General features: G+C 44.1%; 1 protein-coding gene across 1 annotated transcript; it reads right to left on the bottom strand.

Moving 5' to 3' along the window:
- Positions 1–1,138: 1,138 nt before the first annotated feature.
- Positions 1,139–25,170, bottom strand: hinfp (histone H4 transcription factor). Its single transcript, XM_084320048.1, has 10 exons — positions 25,010–25,170; positions 24,590–24,746; positions 20,919–21,148; positions 19,766–19,877; positions 17,963–18,115; positions 12,683–12,760; positions 11,501–11,621; positions 9,680–9,818; positions 4,674–4,798; positions 1,139–1,754 (listed from the first exon to the last, which is right to left on the bottom strand). The coding sequence occupies exons 2-10, from the start codon at positions 24,744–24,746 to the stop codon at positions 1,334–1,336; spliced, it is 1,536 nt and encodes a 511-aa protein (XP_084176174.1). The 5' UTR covers positions 25,010–25,170; the 3' UTR covers positions 1,139–1,333.
- Between the last annotated feature and the right edge of the window lie 2,511 nt (positions 25,171–27,681).

The raw sequence follows: 27,681 nt of genomic DNA, 5'->3' as shown, positions 1-27,681 counted from the left end.
ATCACGATTTTTCTCTAAGAATTGAGATCACGATTCTCTCACGATTCGTATTTTTTCAATAAAATCATTTAAAAAGTAAAGTAAAAAAAATTAAAAAGTTTAATAAAAAAAAAATCGTCATAACTTAGAAATGAGATTGCATAAGTCTATGAATCGAGATTTCTTTTTCGATTAATTGCCCAGCCCTAGTCAGCGGACACACCAAAAACATCCTAGCAAATTCACACGCACATGACTCCATGAACATGAACAATTCTAAGGTAGTTTTAAGTCATTTCTCCGGCAGCGTGCGCTAATATGGATTCCGGCAGCAGAGCACCGTTGTTGAATTTTTTTTCAGGGGAAACACTGGATGGTATTTTGATGTGATGACTCTTCCTTCTTTTATAGTTTCCTTGGTATAGAACACTGGTGTTCTGACGTGACGACCACTCCTTCTTTTATAGTTTCCTTGGTATAGAACACTGGTGTTCTGACGCGACGACCCTTCGTTCTTTTATAGTTTCCTTGGTATAGCATGCTGGTATTCTGACGTGATGACCCTTCCTTCTTTTATAGTTTCCTTGGTAAGTGCCGGGTATAAAACGTGTTTTAACATTGCATAAAAACCTATGGGTCTGCAAGAAGCAGTTGCATGGATCTACAAAGGAAGGAATCTCTGTCTTCGTGTGTGTGTCTGTATCCTTCGCCTATCTCGGGAACCGTTTATCAGATCGTCTTCGCACTAGGCGCATGTACCGCTGAGGACCAAGGGGAGGGGCAAACAAAATAATAAAAAATTTATAAAAAAAAATCTACATAAAGTGAGAACTTCTCAATTATTTGGGAAGACAAAATGACCTGTACAAATCCAAAGAATAACGATTTGAAACCAAAAGGGCCAACATTACGCTTAGAGGAAGCTTCTTCGTATGCTAAAGGTGGTGGGAGGGTAGGAGCACCACAGACAAACAGATAATTTCCTGTTTCAAACAAGAGCTCCAGGGATCTCGTTTTTCATGTTCTATATTCAACACTAAAGATATATCATAATTAATTTTTGACTTTGGTAACACCTTATAACAACACAGGGCACACAATAATATCTGCAAATGATTTATAGATCTTTTTAGATTGTTTTACAATCATTTGTTGAACATGAACATAAATGGAGGTACAGTATAGTAATTTTTTCATATCCATTTAAAAAAAAATATAATAATAATTTCACCTTCACCAAAAGTTGACCTTCACTTGAAATGATCATCTATCCCCGTCAGCCACAGTCTGCAAAAGTACAGTCACTGTGAGGCCTGAAAAAAGGCTCAAACAGCGTCATGGAACAGTCAAGGTGCTAAAGTGCGTCTGTGTATACGTGTGTGTGTGTCTGGCTGAGAGTTGCCGTAGCAACCGTGTCCTCCTGCAGCTGCAGCATCATCACGGCATCATCGTCCCCCGCCTGGGACAGGCCCCCGGCCAACACGTAGAGCACGCCCTCTCCCAGGTGCTCTCCCTCTACGCCGACGACACTCTGCTCCTCTTCAGTCCTCTGCTCCTCCTCCTCCTCCTCCAGTAACAACCCGTGCAGTTCCACCTGCATCTCCGTGGGCGCCGCCGCCGCCTCCTCCCCTAGCCTGAGGTCATCGTCGTCCTCCTCCTCTTCCTCCTCTTCCTCCCCGTCCTCCTGCCTCTCCCTCATCAGCTGCTCTGTCAGCTCCACGCTCTCGTAGCGGATCAGCTGCAGCCGCATGAAGCCGTCCTCGTGCTCCTTGTACCTTGTGGAGAGGGAACAAAATGGAACCGTTTCGTCAATCGTTCTTCCCTCATTGTCCACTTAGTTGGCATTCTTGAACCAAGATATGAGATGCCAAGCAGACCTTGTTTAACTGGTCAGTGGTGTTATACCATGGCCTGGGTGAATACTCGATTCTGAAAAGCGTCATGCAGGTCCCGTTTCATATCATTAAATTGATCTCCGAGAGACAGCCCCTTCTCAATCTAGCACCAATTCCACCTCACACACAGAGAGAGGGGTGTGTGTGTGTGTTCGCCACACTATGAGGCTATGCTAAATTATAGGTAATCTCTCAGTGTTGTGTGTGTTGAACGAACACCTGGCCCTTTGCACAAATTATATTTTGGGAAAGGGTGAATTTGGAGTTTTGAATAAAATTCTGCACGCAAAGAAAAGTTCTGCACATGCGGTCATTAGTGATACCCTTGTATTCGTTCGGTATACAGCCGTACTGCGCCTACGGTCCAGTACTGAAACGGTTCGGTATGGATACGTGTAACTTTACACCCCTATTGGCTGGAGGGGTGATTATCTTTCAATATACTGCCTGGCTAGAGCCTCGTCTGTACAAACATGCATATAATCCTTTTACATATCTGTAGATACTATATATCTGTACATACGATATTTATATCTGTACATATGCCTTATCTACTCTTACTAGTTACACTGCTGGCCAGTGTGACTTACTTCCATAGAGTCTTTATACCTGTATCACTGTACATATTAATACTACAACTCTGTACATACAGAACATCTGATTTAGCACAATTACTCAGTAGTACTAATTTATATATTTTATACACAGTTTAATCACCTGTACATTGTATATTACTATTGCACTTTACGGTCACATTTGCACTCTGGTTGGATGCCAAACTCATTTTTTTGTACTGTACTTTATAATGACAATATATTTGAATCTAATCTAATCTAAATACAGTTCAAAATGTGTGTTTCTGTGTGTTTCTGGCATAAAGCCCTGAAGGCAAAGTTCTGTCATGTGACTGGATTCCCTTCACTTATCACGGCACACCGCATTCCCGCAATTCAACTCCCAACAATGACAACGAGGCTACCAAATGACAAAAAATAAAAGGTTATTGATTTGAGGACAATGAGATGTCTGCCTAGCAACTAGCAAGCCAGTCTTTTTGTCAAACATACCGTCAGATCACGTTTGTTAACCATAGGCACAGTTATACCATAAAGTTAGCTTTCTGGGTCATCGTCACTGGCGTCAGTCAGGTGACAGGTGGTTGTCAAGCAGTTGCTAGGGTGGCGCAGAGGTACTATAATTAAAGTCAGCAGTGAGCAAAGCATAAATAACATATTTCTTTATTTTTTATATAGAACATGGCACGTATTTTTGTCTTTGCTACATGGCCATGGTATAAGCAGGAATAATACACTCCGATGTCTGTGATTATTGAAAAATAATGCTATATTATATTATAATCATATTCATATTATTTCATCTCCTGACAGCCAGGGGGAGTAATACATTTCCTTCGGTCATGACATGCTTTATCAGGGGGTGTGTCTTGGATGGGGATGTGGGGGACTGGCTGTTCCGGGGGGGTTCACATGCTTTCGAGCAACACTGTACTTATTTTATGCCTATTCTTATGTCTGCACTTTATTCATTGCTTTTATTATGTCAACTGTATGCCAATTCTATGCTATTTGCTGTGAAGCACTTTGAGCTGCAATCCATGTACGAAAGGTACTATATAAATAAAGTTATTGTTATTATTACCTTTCGGACGGGACAGTCCCAGGCTGAACGACGCCAGGACCCCGGAGCTCACGGATCGAAGAACCAGGCTATCGAAGACCTTCTGCCTACGCTCCAGTCTCTCAAGTGAGTCGACTACAGCACTGTGCAGCGAGACCCCTGTGTGCATCGGCTCGGAGCGCCCTGCTGACGAGGCACCCGACACCCGTACCGCCGTGGGTGGTTCCCAAGGTCAGGGAGGCTGTGGCTTTGTCGTCCCAGACGACACCTCAGCTAATCCAGGTATTAATTTGGTCATTGCTTAATAGCCTTATTGTAGACCTATAGAACAGATAGCGGGGCACGTCGCATTGATTGTTGGCTAATTTAGGAAGGAATATAATCTGAAGGTTTTTAAATTGAATTTCTCTGAATAAATAAAACCCAGACAAACACCTGTGGTTCATATTACAAACACCTGTGCTACATAGAACAAACACCTGTGCTTCATAGAACAAACACCTGTGCTACATAGAACAAACACCTGTGCTTCATAGAACAAACACCTGTGCTTCATAGAACAAACACCTGTGCTTCATAGCACAGACTCTCCGCTCGGAGATCAAAGAAAATAATGTGTAAGAGAGTGCCTGACCAGAGGACCAGCACTGATGATGCTGACCACCAGCCCCCAGGCTGAGAGCACTGATTATTAGGGCTGCACAATTCTTGCTAAAATGTGTCACGATTTTTCTCTCTAAGAATTGAGATCACACGATTCTTATTTTTTCAATCAAATCATTTATTGCACTCTCTTAAACAGACAACATAACATATCAAAGTGCTTGACTTAAACATATGAAAGTGCTTGACTTAAACATTATGAAAGTGCTTGACTTAACTTAAAAGTCTCTTGTAACATACAAAATAAAAATAACTCAAGTCAGAATCGTCATCATTTAAAAAAGTTAAGTAAAAAGTAAAAAAAATAATAAGTAATTTTTCTTTTAATAAAAATAAATAGTCATAATTTAGAAATGAGATTGCATAGGTCTATGAATCGAGATCGCAACTTTTTTTCGTGCAGCCCTATCACCAGCCCCCAAGCTGAGAGCACTGATGGTGCCGACCACCAGGCTGAGCGCACTGATGACTAGGATTGGGTACCGTTCATACGCTTACCTAAACCTGGGGTGTCCGGAGGGCCATTTGAACTGGTGCTTCTTGCGCAGGTGGCCGGTGAGGTTGTTGCCTCTGGTGAAGCACTGTTCACACACATGGCACTTGTAACGCGCCACAAAGTCCCCCTGGTGGCAGTGAGAGAGATCACATCTTAAAGACACATGACATTAAAAAAAATAAAATAAAAAAGATTTAAATAAATATATATATTTTTTATAATTTTTTTTTTAATATTTTTCCATACTGGCATTTTTAGTATAGAAAGTGCGTTGAAAGTATATTTCCACCCATACTGCATGTACTTTTCGGAGAGTACGCTTTTTATGTACCAATTCAAAAGCACAAGTATACTTACTAAATATTTACCAAATGCGAGTTGTACTTAACTTTAAAGGGGAACTATTTTACTTTTTCTTTCACTATTTGGGCACTTTTACACAATTCCTGTGAGTCTATGGAACACCTCTGTAATATATATATTTTTTTTTATTCATTGTTTTGTATTTCTAATCAAGTCCTCAAAAACAGCATTTTTCTACCTCAAGATCTCGAGCTGTTTTGAGCTGATGTGGACTGGGGTGCAGGTGCAGGTGCCTGAGGAGCCACATTAACATGCAGCAGTGACTATATGACATCACATATAGGCACATTTTCAAACGACTCAGTTCAGTGAGGGTGAATATTGTGAGAGGAGAATTGGAAGAATGCGCCAATATGAGAATTTTGAGACATAGATCATATTAATATAAGTTCACATAGCTAGGAAACAATGCTAAACACTCAAAAAGGCCATTTATAAGATAGTTCCCCTTTAACAGAGTAGTAAAACTAAAAAGTACAACTTCAGTGGTTTAAAATTTCTGAATACATAAGACGTATACTATAGTATACAAAGTACACAAAGAAAATATACTTAAGTATAAAAAAAAATGTGTAAAACAAAGTGAGTGTATTCAATGAATGTAGAATGGTGGGTTAGTGTTGAATAGTCATTGAGCATCCTGATGGCAGAGTTCAAAACTTGTAATCCCTATCCGATTGGATCAGATTTGTATTAATTCATTTCAACTCATTATGAATTGAAAATGGGGGACCCTGATATAAACAAGACGAAAGTCTTTCTCTGGTCTGCATCCCCTTAACAATTGTGTGTATTGAGCTGTACTGTACCCATTCTGCAATCTGTTAATAAAAATGTTCAATCAATCAATCAATTGTTATGGAAATGTTATCTATGTCAAGTCAAGTCAAGTCAGGTAAATTTTATTTATATAGCACATTTCCAGTCAGCGGCAGCTGGCACCAAAGTGCTTCACACAGGCAAGTTGATAAAAACAAAATAATGTGATGCAAGATATAAGATTAAAAACATAAAGCAATGAAAGTAATAAAAACTAAATAATATGATGCAAGATATAAGATTAAAAACATAGTAAAGCAATGAAAGTAATAAAAACAGGTAGGACACAGTAAAACAAAGAGGATAGAAGGGCCAGGGGTCTAGTGGTGATTAAGTGGGGGGGAAGGCCAAGGAGAACAGGTAGGTTTTTAAAAGTGATTTAAAAGCCTGTGCGGTCTGGGCGGTCCGTACGCTGAGGGGGAGGCTGTTCCACAGTCTAGGCGCTGCGGTGGAGAAAGCTCTGTCTCCCCTAGTCTTGAGCCTAGTTCTAGGCACCACCAATAGCAGCTGGTCAGCTGATCTGAGGGATCGGTGGGGGGTGTGGCGGTGCAGGAGTTCGGACAGATAGGGAGGAGCCGTGCCATTTAGTGATTTAAAAACATTTAGGGCTAATTTAAAATCGATCCTAAAGCGGACAGGCAGCCAGTGGAGCGAGGCCAAGACTGGGCTGATATGTTCATGTTTTTTTGTTTTGGTGAGGAGGCGCGCGGCTGCGTTCTGCACCAGTTGTAGGCGGCGAAGCAAGGATTTGTCGATGCCCGTGTAAAGGGCATTGCAGTAGTCGAGGCGAGTGGTGACAAAGGCATGTATCACCGTCTCTAGGTTACTTTGGGAGAGGTATGCATTTGTCTTCGCCAGGAGTCTAAGGTGGTAAAAACAGTTTTTGACTACGGCGCTGACCTGTTTGTCAAATTTAAAATTGCTGTCGAAGATGACCCCGAGGTTCCTGACAGAGGTGGAGAGGTTTGGACCCAGGGGACCAAGTGCGTCAATGAGAGGGGTCGGGGGGGCACTATTAAAAACAATGACCTCAGTTTTCCCTTCGTTTAATGTCAGGGAGTTTTCAGACATCCAGCACTTGATTTCTGCCAGGCAGTCAAGTAGTGGTGTTATTGATGTTTTCCCTTGGGTGGGTTTTAAGGGGAGGTAGACCTGCACGTCATCGGCGAAGCAATGGAATAAGATGTTATGTTTTGCCAAGATCTGGCCTAGGGGGAGTATATATAGGAGGAAGAGAGTGGGACCCAATATCGAGCCTTGGGGCACACCGCAGGTGAGGGGGGCCACAGAGGAAGTGAAGTCACCAAGTTGGACAGAGAAGGTCCTATTACTTAAATAGGACCGGAACCAGTCTAAGACGGGGCCTCTAAGGCCTACGTAATGCTCGAGGCGAGCTAAGAGGATGTGGTGATCTACCGTATCAAAGGCGGCTGTGAGGTCAAGGAGTAGTAGTAGGGATGAGTTACCTGCATCAGCAGCTGAAATCAGGTTGTTTAAGACACGGAGGAGGGCCGTTTCAGTGCTGTGTCGTGGTTTAAAGCCAGATTGGAATTTATCATGGATGTTGTTGTGTTCAAGGAATGATTGTAGCTGTATGTAGACTATGCGCTCCAGGATTTTTGATAAAAATGGTAATTGTGAGATGGGTCTAAAATTGGCAAAGACAGAGGGATCGAGGTTGGGCTTCTTTATCCGGGGCTGGACCACAGCATGCTTGAAGGCAGCCGGGACACATCCAGTGCTGAGGCAGGCGTTTAGTAGAGGTAATAATGCGAGGAGGACAGGGTCAGGTACTTCCTTTAGGATGCGCAAGGGGAGTGCGTCTGAGGGGCAATTTGTTGGTCGCAGGTGTTTAATGGCATCAGAAAGGGAGGAGAGGGAGACCGGGGCAAACTGGTCAAAAACAAGCAGGCAGTGGGTGGGGGGGGGGGGGGGGGAGGGGGGGGGGCAAGGGGGGCAGGGGGGAGAGAGATCTAAGGGCAGAGACTTTGCTGATGAAAAAGTGTTGGAAGGACTTTGAACAAGGCCTGGGGTTTATTTGAATTTGTTATGTCCATCTGTGTAAATCTCTCTACAGCTTGACTAGTTTAATATGACCAACTAGTAAACTAGTCTTGACTACAGCAGACACTAGGCTACAGTTCTGACTGCCGGCAGTGTTTTCCTTTTTACCCCCTTGAATGCCTCCACCCTCTTCAATGATAGCGCTCTCATATTTGTGAACGCATAATCTATGTCTTAAATTATGGCTATGTGTCTAATCTGGCCATCGCTTATCAATGACTTGTTTGCAGTCAACATTGTCGAAACGGATTGTTTTTTTTTTTTTTTTTTTATCGGTTCGTTTCAGTTTTATAGCATTTAGAAAATTGCTCGTTTTTTGAAAGTTTCAGGAAAATATAAAGATTCCGTGATAAACAGCCTTTACTGGAATACACAAAAAACTGTAATTTTTCTGCCTATTTATGAATCGTTTTCAAATAAACTCTAGATTATTGATAGTATATGTGTACTTACCGGTATGCACGCTAGAGAAGCGAGCTGAAAAATCAAATCTCTCATTTCGGCATGAACAAACGACATATAGCGTCGTTGGCATTGATTGAAAGTGTTAAGAACTCCACGACAGGGGAAAGATGACTTTTGACCTAATCTTTTCCTTTCCTAGTGTGGGAGCAGTAGAGCAAGGTTATTTTCCCACTCCAGTTAGAGACATAATAATAACAGCCTAGCCAAGCAGATTGTTTATTCATTTCTCCCTCTGGGCATATATTGGTTATCCTTTCCATGATATCTGGATGTCTAATGTACGTCATTTTCATGTGTATTTAATCGTATGTCTGACCAGGGCTCTGTCTCACTTCCTGGTCAGATACTTGTGTGCACTCTAGTTCTCTGATTAGGAACTAAGCATTTTCATGTGTGGCCACAGATGAATAAATCTATGTTCATTTTTTATACAGCTTGACTCAGAATGATTTACTGCCGCTCATCCTTTGTTCTTATAGTAATTTCCACAACACAATCAATAGGGATTCAATGTTTTGAACTCCTGGGCCCTGGGGATAGAAGCTCCTTCCGAGTCTCTCTGTACTGGCCATGAGACTCCGGTAGCACTTGCCTGACCGCAGTAGTGCAAAGAGGTAGTTGTCTGGGTGGACACAATTTATTCAGCCATTTTTCATTTACTGTCCAAGAACCATCCCTAAATATGTTTATTCTATCATCCCCAGGACTCACTTAATCTGCAACCTGCAGAGGATCACTCCGGTTTACAGTCTGCTTTTTGAAGAGTAAACTCACAAATCGATGTACGTTTTGTGGTATGATAGTAGAAGACATTTCACATTTCATTCCTTTCATTTCAGACATCGATTGAAGAAGTGCGTTTTTAGTCGACGGCGAAAGATTGTAGTCATGTTTCGGCTGTCCCCCGACTGGTGGGAAGTTCGTTCCACCATTGTGGAGCGAGGACAGAGAATAGCCGGCTTCTCTCCCCCAGTGAAGGACATAGTGGTGCACGATATATCGTCCGTATATGGTCCTTTTTTTTTACACATCTTTTTTAACATGTTTTAGTCCTAAATTGTTTCAAAATATCAGTAATTTCTGAAAATAAATTACAAAAGTAAAAAAAAAAAAAAAGAAAAAAAAAAAAAATGCGTTTTGGAAAATAGCTCTTTATTTGATTATCATAAAAAAGTGTCGTCTATACAGAGATATTGACATCGGTAAATATCGGTATCGGCCAGAACAGCAATATTAATATCGGTTATCGGTATCGGCCACAATTTTCACATCGGTGCATCACTAGAAGGACACCTACCTGGTGTTCTTTCTTGTGGTGCGTCTTGATGGTGCGGAGGGTCCGGGACAGGAAGTCACAGCCGGGGACCTCGCAGCGGTAGGCCGGCTCGCTGCTGTGGGTGTCCAGGTGTTTACGCAGGTCGATCAGATTCTTACAACTAAAAATAAAAACAACATCAAATTCACAGTTAGTCACTTCTTAGCCGACGCTTTTATCGAAAGCGACTTAGAAATTGTGAACAAGTACAACTCTGGCAGCTCGGAGTTACAGCTCTTAAAATTCAAACCTCTACTGCAAGGGTGCAGTATCGTTAACGCCTCGTTAACAGCACTGCCAGGTTAATGGTGCATGATTACTGCAGTAGCAGAGCAGAGCTCAGAGTCCTGAGAGCCGTTCTGTACGCCTAAATCATACTCTGACGTCAAAGTGGTTGCGAAGGTTGCGGCGAGCCTGCAGAGCTCCTGCAAGCCTATCGGCGACGCCTACATGCAGGTGGCCAAAAATGTAGCGTCAAATCGACGCAAGCCGACATGAACAGCGCAGAGCTGTGATTGGCCGCTGCCCTGGGCCGGGCCCGACTTACTTCTGTATTTACCATTTATCATCTCGGGAGCTCGGTTGGAGCGTTCCATTATCGATCATGATTAACTACATTACAAACATGGACCAAATCGAAGAAAGAGCGGCAGAGGAAGTCCGAAAATATTACCATTTGTACAACACAATGCAGCACAGCCACCTAGTGGTTCAGCGGTGTACTGCAACCCACGTGTTGAACTGACGTGGAAGTCGGTCTAGCTCGCACACACAAAATATCGGTGACAGCCACCGTTGAAGCATATCTCAACCTTAAGTGATAATGTTAGTCAAATAGTCTCAAACTTGGGTGTTACACTCCGAGTGCATAGTAGTATAGACATATTAGCATGATGGGTAGTAGTATAGGGAGAGTAACATAGTACATAGTGGTAAAGTACATAATAGTAGTCAATAGTAGTGAGGGTGAGAGTTAAGAAAGCAGCATCTCAATCTTCTAAGTGATGTATTATCAGAGTCTATATGAGGAGATGGATCACTGTGGTGGTTTTGAAGGGGAAATCTATGGCGGTGACAACAAAACTACTCACTAGTTGCTACAACAAACATTCTCAGAAGATAATTAAATACGATGCGATTTTGTGTCGATTAATTTACTGCATCTTGAGGTGAAATGTGAGTTTCAGAGACGTTTTAAATTAATCGTGATCTCTGCTAAAAGGCTGGGAATCGTGTGGCGAGTGGTTGCCATGGTAACTAAGGACTCTGCGGCAGAAAGCAACGAATGACACAATGTGTAGAAGTTAAAGCTGCTATAGGCAACATTCGGCCACTAGATGTCGCACTAGAGCACCAGCATGTCATTCAACCAATCAGGTGCATTCCACGTGGGGAAATGGGAAGTATTGAGGGGATACATGGACGCAAACATTCATTTTGGACCCCCCCAAAAAAAGAGAAAAACAATTATAAATTCATTAATCAATAATTGAAAAGCAATGCTTTTATTTATTATTACACTTTTCTCACCTGTAGTCGCAGTATTCATAGCTGTACGGACGCTCACCTGTAGTACCAGTATTCACAGCTGTACAGACGCCCTCACCTGTAGTCGCAGTATTCACAGCTGTACGGACGGACGCTCTCACCTGTAGTCGCAGTATTCACAGCTGTATGGTCGCTCACCTGTAGTCGCAGTATTCACAGATGTACGGACGCTCTCACCTGTAGTTGCAGTATTCACAGCTGTACGGACGCTCTCACCTGTAGTCGCAGTATTCACAGCTGTACGGACGCTCTCACCTGTAGTCGCAGTATTCACAGCTGTACGGACGCTCGTTGCTGTGGCGGAACTTGATGTGGTTCCGCAGGGAGGAGGGTGACGGACAGGTCATGTCACACAGCGGACACTTGTAGTGGTTTACTTCCAATGAGAATGAGGAAAAGTAAAAAGAAAAAAAGAAAGAATAATAAAAGTTTTATACTTATTTTATGTCTGCACTTTATGCATTGCTCATTTTATGCCTGTCTTTTTTTGCTGCTGTGAAGCACTTTGAGCTGCAATTCTTGTATGAAAGGTGCTATACAAATAAAGAGTATTATTATTATTAATAATAAATACTGCTCATCACCATTTAACATGGTGAAGGGACTGACCATGGGTCCTCATGTATATAAAGACAGTATTTAACATGAAGGGACTGACAGTCTGTCCTCATGTGTATAAAGACAGTATTTAACATGAAGGGACTAACAGTCTGTCCTCATGTATATAAAGACAGTATTTAACATTAAGAGACTGACAGTCTGTCCTCATGTATATAAAGACAGTATTTAACATTAAGGGACTGACAGTCTGTCCTCATGTATATAAAGACAGTATTTAACATGAAGGGACTGACAGTCTGTCCTCATGTATATAAAGACAGTATTTAACATGAAGGGACTGACAGTCTGTCCTCATGTATATAAAGACAGTATTTAACATTAAGGGACTGGCTGTGGGTCCTCATGTATATAAAGACAGTATTTAACATGAAGGGACTGACAGTCTGTCCTCATGTGTATAAAGACAGTATTTAACATGAAGGGACTGACAGTCTGTCCTCATGTATATAAAGACAGTATTTAACATGAAGGGACTGACAGTCTGTCCTCATGTGTATAAAGACAGTATTTAACATGAAGGGACTGACAGTCTGTCCTCATGTATATAAAGACAGTATTTAACATGAAGGGACTGACAGTCTGTCCTCATGTGTATAAAGACAGTATTTAACATGAAGGGACTGACAGTCTGTCCTCATGTGTATAAAGACAGTATTTAACATGAAGGGACTGACAGTCTGTCCTCATGTGTATAAAGACAGTATTAACATGAAGGGACTGACAGTCTGTCCTCATGTGTATAAAGACAGTATTTAACGAAGGGACTGACCATGGGTCCTCATGTATAAAGACAGTATTTAACATGAAGGGACTGACCATGGGTCCTCATGTGGTCTCTCAGTAGTCTCTCTGTAGCGAAGCGCTTGGAGCAGTGTGAGCACTGAAACCTTTGACCTAAAGACATAAAAACACACAACGTGAGGGAGCTTCAAACATGTTCCAAAACGACTCAACAAAACTCATGTCCCGCACGCCGGTTACCCCTCTGTGAGATCCTTATTCCGTACAGCCTCGGTTGATGCGCGCATGCGATTTTCCGTATGAAAACAGCGGAGATGAGTTTGTTTGGGTTATTGTTGTGGAAAATGTGTATACGGGGGTGGAGGTAGGAAAGGGGTTAGTCTTCCCACGATATTACAAAGCGATAATGGCCGCGAGTTCATCGACAAGGTGGTTAAAGGGCTGATGCAGAAATTAAGTATAAAACAGCGCCTTTCCTGTGTCTATAGTCCCGGGTCGCAGGGAAAGGTGGAAAGGGCCAATCTGGTCATTAAAAACAAACTGTTGAAAATCTGTATGCAAACTAAGCTTAACTGGATTGATGCTTTGCCACTTGCTCTGATGGCTATTAGAAGCAGCGTAAACCGCCAAACACAGCTAACACCGCATGAAATGCTTACAGGCCGCAGCATGCCAGCACCGCCATTTAGACACCTGGCTAGGGGCCCGGCATTAGATATTTTTTAGCAAGATCTGAAAAAATATCTTCAGCAAGTGACTAAAATACATGAAGCTGTGTTTCGACAGGGGCAGAGAAAGGAGAGAAAGGGGGTGAAGGAGGCGGAGAAGGAAGCCACCAAACCGAGACTGATCCCTGGGGACCTGGTCTTCGTAAAGGTCCACAAGAGAAAGTGGTCATCACCCCGGAGAGAGGGCCCGTACGAGGTGATCCGATCGACTGGAACGGCAGTCCAAGTCAAAGGATCAGCGACCTGGTTCCACTTCAATCACTGCATAAAGGCCAGCGGCGATCTCTTGGGGGATACAATCGATCGCAGTTATGCAGAACCCGACATGGAGGGTCCGAGACGGCAACTGGAAGGTGCAGTGCCTGCTGATGCTCCCGCAGATGTTGGCAGCAGTGTGCGGACGGTCGGCCGGGCACAACGACGTCATTGAGAACCGTCACGGTCGACCCGTCCTTGAGGATGACGGGTTTGAGTGGGTAGGAGTCCCACGGGGTCCCGCTCAGGCTCAAGTACCGGCAGGCTTTCATGACCAGGCTCAGAATCAGGCGCCCCCTCTGCCCTCCATCGAGGAAGGGGGGGAGAAGATAAGACTACAACCAAAAGGGGTGTTTCCCGTAGGACCGCAAGGGCATGTTTTTGATTTTGACCATTCCCCCGTTACAGGCGGGGATACTTACCATTATACTAACGAGGATCGGGTTGTGGGGGTAGATAGGAGGGTTGAGCCTGTCCCGAACCAATCACAGGGGACAGGGGTGAGGGGAAAAAGGGAGGTCAAGGACACTGAGTCGGAAGAGGTGGGGGGACAGGATATGTTCCAGAGGACAGCCGGAACGTTGAGGGACTCAGTGGGCTCACTCTGGGCCAGGTTGAGGGGTTTGCTTCCTTCCGGGGAACAAGATGGGGGCGACTATGACTATGACGAGGAAGACCCGGAGGCTGACCCGATGTATAGGGCGGCTTTAGGGAATGAGTGGTTTAAGTGGGTCCAGTACACGAGCGCGCAGAATCAGATAGAGGATTGTTATGTCTGCTCCAAGGCACGTCCGGATAGGCTGCTGGTGAAGGGCACGAAGTTCAGTTGGGCTCAGTGTGACAGGGACGCAGAGGCATGGGAGGGGCCCCATAATAGTCGCCCTTGGTGCGAGGCAGAGTGTTTGGGGTTTCTCGGCTCTAGTCGTTTTAAGGCGGCAGGAAACGTCACGGATTTCAAGGATGTCACTATGCGGGAACGTTGTAGGAAATTGGATGTACGTGCGCAGGGGGTAGCGACGGGGTTGCCAATACCCAGAGGTGTCAAACTATGGCTGACCAAGGATTTCGAGTGCTTGCAAAAGGAGGGGACCCGGGACGTAGGGGAGGTGGCAGAGGGGCGGTGCACTACTATTTGGAGCATCACGACTAACTGCACGAAAGAAGGAAAGTGTGGACACGGGGTCGTGTTAAAGGGAGTGGATACCAACCCACGGCCTGTAACTTGCCCTTTTCATGTCCAGGATATGGCACTGGCGGACCAATACTGGCTCTGCGGCGGTAGGAGGTTGAGGAATACACTTCCTTTAGATTGGTCAGGTAGATGTGCCCGGGTTCAGGCGATCATGCCAATGGTGGTCCTACCATTATCAGTGACGGAAGGACCTTCTGAGTCTCCTATCTCTCGAACGAAGCGTAGCTACAAGGCAGACCCAAGGGTGTATCTGGACAGCATAGGACAGCCAAGGGGCATTCCAGCCGAGTTCATGGCTAAGAATGAGATTGCGGCAGGGTTTGAGTCTATTCTGCCATGGATATCGGTCAATAAGAACACCGGGTGGATCAACTATTTGTTTTACAATCAGCAGCGGTATCTCAACTACACCGAGGAGGCGTTGGATGCAATGGGGGACCAGATGCACGCGACCAGTACGGTGGCGTGGCAGAATAGACAGGCTCTGAACTGGTTAATGGCGGAGAAGGGTGGAGTCTGTTCCATGTTTGGACAGTACTGCTGCACATTCATTCCGACGAATGTGGGGCCAGGGGGAAAGTTCTCCGAGGCCATGGCTAAGCTGAAGGATTTGAGGGAGGAGTTGAGGGGGAATTCTGGCCGGAATGAAGAATGGTGGGGGAGTGGGGTGTTGGAAAGATTGGGACAGTGGGGAAGCATAGTGATGCAGACGGGGATATCCATTGGGGTGGCAGGGTTGATATTGGTTCTCCTTTTCTGTTGTGGTATGCCTCTCTTGGGTAGGCTGGTAACTTCACACGTAACGAGCCAAATGCTGATGGTGGGACAGAAAGAGATTGAGCCACAAATCGGGCCATGTCCTCAGCTTTATGCTGCCTTAGAGGGAGACGAGGGGATAGAGGATTAGGGGTATGGTGAGGTAGGGACATTTTCTTTTTGTTGGTTCTTTCCTTTAAGAGTGACGGGGGATGGTCTGAGTGCAGTTTTGTTGGTTTATTCCTTTAACTAGGAGTTTTAGTCTGATTTTCTAATGATCCTTCGGCATAGAGATTGCAACCATTGAAAATCATTGCATTATTTTTTATTTTTTTATTATTTTTTGTTTATTTTACTCATGGTCCTGGTCAAACCGGAATGGGAAGGGGCATCGGCAGAGTGTCGGTTCTGAGCCTGAGGAAGCATTGAGAAGAAGTGTTCTGGGGATCGGTTCTGGGGACTGGAGGGACAAAGGGGGGGGCTAACGCAGTGGGCAAGATGGGCACCTCCCGTCGAAGATGGGGGGACACGTGGTGAGGTCGGTACCAGCGCCTCCCGTCCAGGCATGGGGACATGCTTCTACGGGGACTGGAGGTGTGGCGTGGTGGTTGCTGTATTGGCAAAATGTGACTTTTGGCAATACGGTGAGGAGACTATGGCGTGGGCATGGAAGGGGGGCTGAGCGATGGACACTGGGACTCAATGTTATGGAAGAGACAATGTCATTTTTTTTTGGGAGGGATGTTCTATGTTTAGTTCTGACGGTCAACTTCTCCTTTCCCTGATGAGAGTCGCGGTTTCCGGCCGGAACTGTGGCTCATTTGGTAAGCGGTGGAGGTTGGGGGGATTTGTCTGTCAGGTTAGGATTATAAATTGGGGTATTTTGTTGATGTTTTATTATTACTCTTGTTTGGAACGGTTTTGTGTTTTGGTTTAGATTAGGCATTTAAACTTTTATTGTATAATTGTGGTTTCTCGTTTAGTTAGACGTTCACATTTTCTTGGTTATATGATTTGGGTGGGACTAGGGATAGCCCCAAATGGGGGAATGTTGTGGAAAATGTGTATACGGGGGTGGAGGTAGGAAAGGGGTTAGTCTTGACTAGTTTAATATAGGTCAACTAGCAGGGCTCAAAGACACTAGGGCGACAGTCTGGCTGATGTTCTTAAAACAGCCTCAAGATAGGCAGATGGACATTTCAGTACATCATATCGTGTGCTCTAATCTTGTGTCTTTTCTCTCTTTCATACATACACAGCACACACACACAGACACACAGACACACACATACACAGCACACACACACAGACACAGCACACACACACAGACACACAGACACACACACACACACAGACACAGCACACACACACAGACACACAGACACACAGTCACACAGACACACACACACACACACAGACACACACACACAATACACACATACAATACACACACGTCTGTACACAGACGCACACACACACAGACACACACACATACACACACACACACACACAAACACACACACACGCACACACATCTCACTAAATCTTTATCTCTCTTCGATGGTCTTAATGTTTTACATCATATCGTGTGTGTACATCATATCTTGTTTATCTCTCTTCGATGTTCTTAATGTTTTTATCTAAATCTATGTTCTTCTTAAAGTCTTTATCTCTCTTCGATGTTCTTAATGTTTTTCTCTCTCCGATGTTAAATCTACGTGTCATACGTCATGTCATATCTGACATGATAGGACACGTCATCATATCTGTCATGGGGGGGCAGGACTGAGAGGGGATTTAGGGGACAAGCAGAGGGATTGAGGGGGAGAGTGTTTTTTGTTCAAGCTGTGGTGATCCTCTGCTCGATCCATAGCTTTTGCTGTTAAGAACTTCTTTTCCTAAATAAATTACCTACTTGTTAAAATTGGAACTATCGTCTCCTGCTGTGTTAAACAACCATCAGCCACAACATTATCAAAAGAGGTATTTATTGCGTTGCGACTTGAAGCTTGTTTTAGCGTGGATGTGTTCTTACCTCAACGACGTGGAGGTGTGCTGGCTCTTTCACGTTACGTGGTGTTCTTGTTTCCCATTTTCCTATTTTATTGTAGCTCTTGCTGCGGTCAAAAACCGCCTAGGCTGCGTGCCTTGCATACCAGTGTCGTGTCTCACTAGCACACCAGCCCCATGGTTAAATTTGTGTTCACCCGCTCAGGTGCTGCAATCATCTGTTCAACATTGGCTGGACCTGACACGCCTCCACATTGTCAAGGCAACACGCATCCAAATCATACCAGATAAAAGATGTTATCAATCAAGTTAATTTCCAATCATTTTCCAAACAATATTGCTTCATATTTAACTAAATAAATAATAAGTACTGAATCTGGCTCCAACACCCTCCATTTGCTCATGCGGTCTGACCTTCCATGGCGCTCTGCCGCTTGAGGTGGTCGAAGAACTTGGTGTTGTTGGCGTACATGCCCCCGCAGCCCGGGCACGCCACCAACTTCTCTTGCGTGTGGCTGCGCAGGTGCTCCCGCAGCTTGGGACGTCCTTTCACCGTGGCCTCGCAGTCTGGTTCACATTCATTCAGAGAACCGGGGTTACAAGTCTGGGCCAAAACCTCACGCCACAATAACAGCTTCTTCTACGCCTCATCAACGAGGCTCAGGACCCCCACAGACACCCCCCCCCCCCACACTGTTACATTAACACACCCCTACTGGACTATATACTTGTATATACAATCAAAACATACTTGTTCATACTTCACTGTTCATTGTAGTGAAGATTGATTATAATTTAAGCAAATTCCAAGCCGTTCCTCGATAATTCAGAATTCCCTGTTAATATCAAAATTCTGTGAAATCCTCTGCGGTTCCGCGATCGCAGATTCCATAGGGCCCTATTTTAGGGCGAGAATTCTGTTTCAGTGGCAAAAACAATCGTGCATATCGCACGGCTACGGTCAATGGTCTCTAACTACACACCCTCAAGACCCCTCCACTCTGATACGACTAGATCCACAAAGAATGGATTGCACGGAGCAAGTTGCACCCTTACTTACAATTCATTATGAATTGAAAATGGGGGACCCTGGGTACAATACAGTACGGCTCAATACACACAATTGTTAAGGGGATGCAGACCAGAGAAAGACTTTAGTCTTGTTTACATCAGGGTCCCCCATTTTCAATTCATAATGAATTGTAAGTAAGGGTGCAACTTGCTCCGTGCAATCCATTCTTTGTGGATCTAGCCCATATGTCTTCTGGCCGCCTCAGATGCACTCCTATCCGAGCTCCGGGGGGTCATCAAGGAGACGCCGCATATTCTCGGTCCTCGCTCCACAATGGTGGAACAAACTTCCCACCACAGTTAGGACAGCTGAAACCTGACCAATCTTTTGCTGTCGACTAAAGACACACTTCTTCAATCAATATTTGAAATTAATAAAAATCAATAAATAAATACTAACCATCTTACTGTCCTCTACCGTCATGCACTCTTCCTAATATACTATAACATACACTCTACACTGTAGCACTCAAGTTTGAACACTTTGATGAACATTGTTACTCAGCTGATAAGAGTTGTACCCTTCCTGCTGACTTATCGTACAAAACTTGTAAGTCGCTTTGGATAAAAGCATTCAGCTAAATGACTAAATGTAAATGTAACAAGCTCTTTTTGTGGACGTACTTGGTGGTAACATATACCTTTGTTTACACTGTTAAGTTCTCATATTTTCATATTCAGAGTCAATTATATTGTTTACACCGTTTAATTTTTTCTCATATTCAGATCCAATTGTATTGACTATATATTTATGTCTTCTACTATTACCCTGCCCGGCTGTACCTACCCTCCCCCCTCCCCCATGCTGCTATGACGCCCGAATTTCCCCAAGGGGATCAATAAAGGAATATCTTATCTTATCAAATAAAAAAGTTTGAGTTCAGTTGAAACGGCGAGTTTCTCTAGTAACTCACGCCCATCCCTACAACACATTTCTCTGCATCCATAATAAACAATTGATTACTTATACTAGAACTGCTTTAACCCTTTCACTACCACACTACAGAAGGTTAACCTTTCACTACCACACTACAGACGGTAAACCGTCTGTATTGTCGCAGTGAAAGTGTTAACCTTCTGTAGTGTGGTTGTGAAAGGGTTAACACTTTGTCGTGTGGTAGTGAAAGGGTTAATAAGGTGACTTACCTCTCCAGCTACAGTGTATCAGACATTCAGAGTCACCAGGTGGCAGATCAATACAAAGACTGTGCATCTCCACATGTCGATAGAACCACTCGGGGTTCTCATAGGGGGATTGCTGGGGGGGGGAAAAAGAGGTTACACTATTATAGGCAACATCCTCATTTTAAAGACTCAATTACAGTATGGATGGTTTTCTTGTAGATTCGGCATCTATGGTGTTTTCTTTTTTTACCTCTGAACTTGGAACTTTCTCAGTCCATCAGAGCAGAAAATGGAATAAAATCTTTGGGATAACATTTTTCAGTTTATATTTATATGTACGTCATACACTCTGCCATTGACTTTATATGTATGTAGGTTATACGCTCTGCCATTCAGTTTATACGTACGTTATACGCTCTGCCATTCCGTTTATATGTACGTTATATGCTCTGCCATTCAGTTTATATGTATGATACACTCTACCATATGTTTGACTCAACTGTTAGACTTTTCTTTTTTAAGATTTTATTTATAGCATTTTCAGCTTTTTTGGTCAACGCAGGACCTTTTGGCCATGCAGGACCGACAGAGGAGAGAGGGTGAAACGGGAGGAGAAGAGGGGAAGACATGCGGCATATGGCCACCGGGTCGGGGAATCGAACCCGGGGAGACCGCTTTGCGACTCAGCGCGCTATGTGGTGTGCTACTGGAGTGCTACTGGAGTGCCCCGACTCAACTGTTTGACTTAACATGATGCACTAACAAAACAAACGTTTCAAACACTGCAAGCGGTCTGCAGACAGTTTTTACATAGACCAAATACAATGACCTGTATAGGAACAGTGTCTGTATTTCCCCCAAAAGCAGGTGTGACACATCAGTTTGTAAATGGTGCATTTATATAAACAGCTTTTATCCAAAGCGCTTTGCAATTTTTTGTTCCTCACATTTTACCCATTCACTCACACATTCACACACCGACGGCGGAGGCGATCATGCAAGGTGCCAACTGCCAACCTGCTCATCGGGAGCAGTTAGGGGTTAAGTGTCTTGCTCAAGGACACTTCGACACGCTGCCTGGGAATCAAACCGGGAACCTTCCGACCACTGTCGCTCTTTGTGCCGGTTTATGCGGACGTGTGCGTCTCAGGACTATACGTTCGTTCACCGTTACCTCGCAGGCGTCCCACAGGCAGGTGAAGTTGTCGGGCAGCTCGGGGACGATGTTGCGGTTCTGGAAGCCGATGGAGCAGGCGTGTGCTGCGCGGGGCTGGCCACTCAGCGCCTGCTGGCCCCACTGCTTCAGCTTGGTGTGGTAGCAGTGGAAGAACACGTGGCGGCGCAGCTCCTCGGGACCCTCCACGGAGCAGAAGCCACAGTCCCTCCACAGGCAGCTGTGCTCCCCTGGGGGCGTCACATTACATTCAGTCAATAGCAATTCAGTCAATATCTTCAATGTATAATCTGAAATTATTATTTTTCTATATATATATATATATTTGAATTTCTTTTACATTTAGCTATTTAGCCGACGCTTTTATCGAAAGCGACATTACAATCAACTGTTTGTCTTAATTCGAGTCACATTACATTCAATCAATATCCAGCATGTACTGTAATGCTGTATATACCATTAGGGTTGGGCACCGAGAACCGGTTCCTAACTTCCGGAAGTAACATATTTGCATTTCGATTCTTAAAAAGAAAAAAAAAAGGGGGGGCAGGTGGCGCACGGAGATTACGTTCGTCACCAACACCGGGAGACACTAGGATTCGCCTGTTCGAATCCAGCTCCCGGCGTTGCTATCAGCTTGGCTGTCCTCTCACGCTGATACAATTGGCTGTATCAGGGGGTGGGAAGCTGAAGGGTGGGTCCTGGGCGTTGTGGACAGCGACCCCTACAGTTCGGTCGGGGCGCCTGCTCAGCGAGGGTTGGATCTGAGGAGAGATAGTGTGGCCTCCCACACGCTACACTCTCCCCGGTGAGAACCTGCGCGGCCAGGTTGGCCTGCGTCGGAGGAAAGCATGTGACAGTCTCCGGTCTCCCGGACCAACAGTAGGGGAAAGTACGCAACAACCAGGAAGGGTGGGATGGGAGAAAAATCGGGAAAAAGGAGGGGAAGAAAGATAATAAAAAAAATAAAATAAAAAAAAATAAAACGTTTGTTAATTAATACCCTAGTTACAGTACAGCAACCAAATTAAAAACTGTATCAAGTCAACTGACAATGTGAATAGTATGAAAAAAATTAAAAGCTGTGACCTGTTTTGACCTGCACCGCAAAGAATCGGAATCGAGAATCGTTTAGAACAGGAATCGAAATGGAGAATCGGAATCGGAATCGTTCAAATCCAAACGATGCCCAACCCTATATACCATTATTATATATTTATTCTCACCCGTCTGTACTTACCTGCACACAGTCCCTTACTATATCTATATCTGTAGTACATATCCTACTCTTACTAGTTACGCTGCTGGCCAGCTGAGTAACAATGTTCACCAAACGGTGTTGAAACTTGGGTGCTACAGTGTTGAGTGCATAATAATAATAATAATTATAATAATAATAATAAAATAATAATAATAATTTAGGACCTGCTCCGAGGTCATCAATTGGCACACATGCGATGCATGCATGCAATTCGTATCTGCGATTAACCCATCCCGTCGTCCTTCCCCCCCAAGGGCAGCCGGGAGCAGACAGGCGTCAACATGAGCCGCGCCAGGGGACCAATCCAAGTGCTCCTGTCCGTCTTCGTCAAGGACGCCACAGCGTTAGCGATCTTGTTGTTGTGCATGTTTTTCCATTGGGTTTATCTTATCGGGGGGGAAACCCTTGCGAGCACGGGGAGAACATGCAAACTCCACACAGAAAGGCCTGGGAGATACCCCACCTGGGTAACTGGCATCATGGAAACCTGGTCCCCAAGCGGGAATCGAACCCTGGACCTTCTTACTGTGAGGCGACAGTGTTAACCACTACACCACCGTGCCGCTAGTAGTAGACATATTAGCATAGTAGGTACTGGTAGTAATATGGGCAAGGAAGATTATTTAGTGGCAAGGTGGATAATAGTAAAAGACAGTACGATGGTTAGTGTTTATTTATTTATTCGTCTTCTTCATTTCAGATATTGATTGAAAAAGTGTGTCAGCAAATTGGTTGGGTTTTGGGCTGTCCTAACTGTGGTGGGAGCAAGGACAGAGAATAGCCGGCTTCTATTTTATATATACACACCTTTGTACCATCTTTTACTATCATGCACTTTGCTACCAAGTAATCGTATTTGCCTATATCACTACCTAGTACCTACTAGGGGTGTAAAGGTACACGTATTCCGTAACCGAACCGTTTCAGTCTGTACCGTACCGAACGGCTGTGTAGTGTACCGAATTAATACAACAAGTCGATTATTCATTTCAATATAGAATATTCATCGACAGCCCTACAACAAGTACAATTAGTTACTGCACACTACTACATCACCCCTGAGTGGAACATGGAAAGGCAAACTTTCCCCCACTGTACCAAAAACCTGTACCGAACCTTGACTTCAAAACCGAGGTACGTACCGTACCGTGGTTTTTGTGTACCGTTACACCCCTAGTACCTACTATGCTAATACAATACCTCTATACTACTATACACTCAAGACTGTAGCACCCAAGTTCAACACTGTTGTTCATTTTACAGCACAATCAGTACAATGAAAACTATTTTGGCTTCCAACCAGAGTGCAAATGTAAACCAAATCTAAATCATTTGTAGGCACTGAACCAAATGTAAGCCTAGAATATGTTTGTGAACAAAATTGTGGGCCCTGCCTTTGTAAACGGCAGCAATGAAAACAGTAACTTTTCAGGATTTCTAGCTTCAAACACTGTTTACAGGGATCCAATTTTCCTCTGAAGACAGTTTGTTGAAAATATACCTTAGAAAGTATTCACTTCCCTGACTCTGACTGTACTTGTGCTGTATAATGACAATACATTTGAAATCTAACCTAATCTCACAAAACTACATAGTACACGTTTAAATTGTAAATTCCAGTGGTTGAGATAGACAATCGACCCGTTAGGCATTTATTGTCATATGCCCTACACGCCAAGCTGGTGAATAAACAGTTAAATATGGACTAAAAACCTCTGGGAAAAGGAGGCTTGGGACTGTCCGTGGTGATTTTTTATTTGTTTTGGAAGACGAGTGGAATAGATCAAGTGTCCTCCACTCAACAGGTTGCTACAGTTTTTTTGCGACTCTGTATATGTACACATAAACAACAGTACTGTATATTTGTAGATCTGGTATGTCATAAATGTCTAGATGCAACAGTACCGTCTACCTGTGTATGTCATGTCATGTTATGATGAATTGAAAATGGGGGACCCTGATGTAAACAAGACGAAAGTCTTTCTCTGGTCTGCATCCCCTTAACAATTGTGTGTATTGAGCCGTACTGTATTGTACCCATTCTGCAATCTGTTAATACAGTTTTCAATCAATTCAATCAATCAATTAACAGTCCCTGTTGTTGACACGGCTACGTCACACGGGGTCCACCTGTTAGTGACAGACTGGTGACAGCCAGGAGCAGTGTGTAGGACTGTGGTTTGATTGATTGAAAACTTTATTAACAGATTGCAGAATGGATACAATACAGTACGGCTCAATACACACAATTGTTAAGGGGATGCAGACCAGAGAAAGACTTTCGTCTTGTTTACATCAGGGTCCCCCATTTCATTAAAGTTATTAATTACCAATATATAAAAGTTATATTTTAACGGCAAAGGGAACCCCATCGTCAACTCCAAAAAGAAAACTACCAAGAGAGAGTCACCTAGTGGCGCCCCCTCGTCCTCTTCCTCCGACAGGTCCAGTGCGCTCATGTGCGCCTCGACGTGCTCGCAGAACTCCTCCATGCGACCGAACGCCTCCTCGCAGGAGCCCCACTCACACTCCAGCTCCAGTGGGACGTTCCGCTTGGTCGGTGGCATCTGAATGAATGAATGAGAACTTTATTTAACAGATTGCAGAATGGTACAGTACAGTACGGCTCAATACACACAATTGTTAAGGGGATGCAGACCAGAGAAAGACGTTTGTCTTGTTTACATCAGGGTCCCCCATTTTCAATTCAGTGACATTTATGACATACACAACATACATGACATGTATGGCATAAGGACATACATGACATACAGGTATTTAGTACTGTTACATTTGTGACATATACGATATGCAAATATACAGTAGTTACCTCTCCCCTTGTTGTCAAAAGCTGCGTACAGTTAGGAATGCTTTAACGCAGGTTAGACAGACGACCACCAGTGGCAGCTAACGTTAGCTAGCTAGCTAGCTGGATCGAGAGCTTTTTGTTACCAACACGTTTTATCACGCTCTCCATTAGACCAATGTACTTCCGCGTTACATGGAGCTCGTGGGGGGGGAAGGGAGCGCGGTTGTTCCTAAAAAGCCGTGACGTTTTGACACGACCTGGCATCCAGTTGAAAAACACGCGAAGATTCATAAACGTAACATAAACAAAACAAGCCTCCTCCCCAGTTGAACCGTTGGCCAATCACGAGAGCGCGTGTGGGAGTGTGTCGCTTAAATGAGCCCGACGAAAACGGTGAATGAGACATAATAGTTCCGCGCATGCTGATTGATTGATTGATTGGTTGATTGATTGATTGATTGAAAAGTTTATTAACAGATTGCAGAATGGGTACAGTACAGTACAGCTCAATACATACAATTGTTAAGGGGATGCAGACCAGAGAAAGACTTTCGACTTGTTTACATCAGGGTCCCCCTACTTGATTGATTGATTGATTGATTGATTGATTGATTGATTGATTGATTGAAAACTTTATTAACAAGAGGGGTGGGTGGAGCCTAGGACACCTAGCTCTGAGTTTCGTAAAAGTCAGTCAAAGCTTACCAAAAGCACGAGCAGTGAACTCCAAGCCCACGTGACTGAACTCAAACTAGAAAGAAACAGACTAAGAAATGACGTAAACTCCATGATAAAAACTGCAAAAAAAATTTCATCAATGACAAAACTGAGGAAAACAAAAATAAACCATGTGAACTTTGGAAATTACTCAATAATCAACTAGGCTGCAGTAAAAAACTTAAAACCAGGTTCTCAAACATAAACATAAAGACGGACAACACGCTCATCACAGACAAACTGGATGTAGCCAATTACTTAAACACTTTCTTCACAAACATAGCCACAACACTGGTAAACAAACTACCCTCCCACTCAGGGCAGTATGGGGTAGAACACATAGTAGCATACTACAAGAACCTAGGCGTCCACAAAGACGATTTCAAACTGGAAATGGTAACTACAGATGAGGTACTCAATAAACTGAGCGCCCTCCAACCGAACAAGGCCACTATGACAATATCCCCTCCAAATTCCTCAGAGACTCAGCAGCCGCCATCACCCCAGTCATCACACACATAATAAACCTCTCCATAAAACAGGGACACGTCCCCAAGGACTTCAAAATAGCGAGAGTAACACCCCTGCACAAAAAGGGCAGCAAATTAGACCCAGGCAACTACCGCCCTGTTTCTATCTGTAACCGGTTAATATGTCCCTCTTGTGAATTTCGCCAAAACACCCTTTTTTCATTGTTTTGTTTATTATTATTATTTTATTACCAAAAGTCTTTTGTTTTGAAACATCGTCACTTCCTGCCGAAGTGACGTATTTCCCCTCACGTCGCTCATTTCTGAGCGTGCGTCCCTCTCGCGCCAGTTTCTCTCTGGTTGTTAAGAGAACCAAGGCGCCATCTTGTGGCCAAAAAGGATAAGACCAGACATTGATTCCTGTGTTATTTGGGTTTTCACAGAGGGTGAATAAACAACCTGATATCCAGTCCTGCCTGATTCTTGACAGTACACCAGAACACAACGCAAGCTAAACCATCGGGTTACATTGGTGCCGTCGACCTTCGGATTCTCTGCCATCGATGTCGTCTCGATCGCCGAGGGAAGCTGAAGATCGCCTTCGTCTCAAGTTGGTCACTCTTGGCCGTGTGGGGCATTTTGAATAAGGTTTAAAAAAAAAAAAAAAAAAAAAAGGAGAAAAGGAGAAAAGGCTGAAAAAAAAGGAGAATAATTACTTTAAAGTGTCAAATAGGAACATTGGATTATTGGATATTGTGTGACTATATATATATGTACTTATGTACGCATGATTTTTATTTTTGTATAGTTCTTTGAATTTCTCAATTGGCATGGAACCAGCAGCTAACTCAGAAGGGGCTGGGGTCTCTGAAGGAGAGAGTTTATCTGGGGTGGGCTTTGGGAGAGGTTGGTTTTTGGGTGAAGAAGGCCAAACGCCTAGGGTGGGTGGGTTGCAAACCCCACGGTTTTGTTCCACTGGTGACCAGGTCCCCCGGTATGAATTGCCAAGCCCACAAACAGCTTCTCATGTAGATGAAGGCCAAACGCCTAGGGCGGGTGGGTTGCAAACCCCACGGTTTTGTTCCACTGGTGGCCAGGTCCCCCGGTATGAATTACCAAGCCCACAAACAGCTTCTCACGTAGAGTTGAGTGCTCTCATCTCAGAGTTGGCCAGTCAGATTGGTCAGTCGATTGCGACCCAGTTACAGGGTGACAGGGGTGTTAATAGGTCCATGTCAGCAGAGAGCCCTAAATCGGGGCAGAGAGCCCCTGAGTTGAATTTGTCAGGTGTAAAGCTCGTCATGCAGTCCGATGTTAAGGAGCCACCAATTTTCAGGGGCGATGGCAGTGATAAATACTCCGTTCGTGAGTGGGTGGAAGTAATGGGGGTATATCTTATAAAGAAAAACACACCGAAACACCAACAGTCACAAGAGATACTGTCTAAGCTAATGGGGGGGGCGAAAGATGTAGTGAGAATTACGCTACGACACAACCCCACACTCG

Source organism: Notolepis coatsorum, assembly GCF_963971535.1.
Source record: "Notolepis coatsorum genome assembly, chromosome: 8".
Taxonomy (NCBI): domain Eukaryota; kingdom Metazoa; phylum Chordata; class Actinopteri; order Aulopiformes; family Paralepididae; genus Notolepis; species Notolepis coatsorum.
Note: the sequence above shows the minus strand (reverse complement) of the source record. Positions and strands in the feature narration are given on the sequence as shown.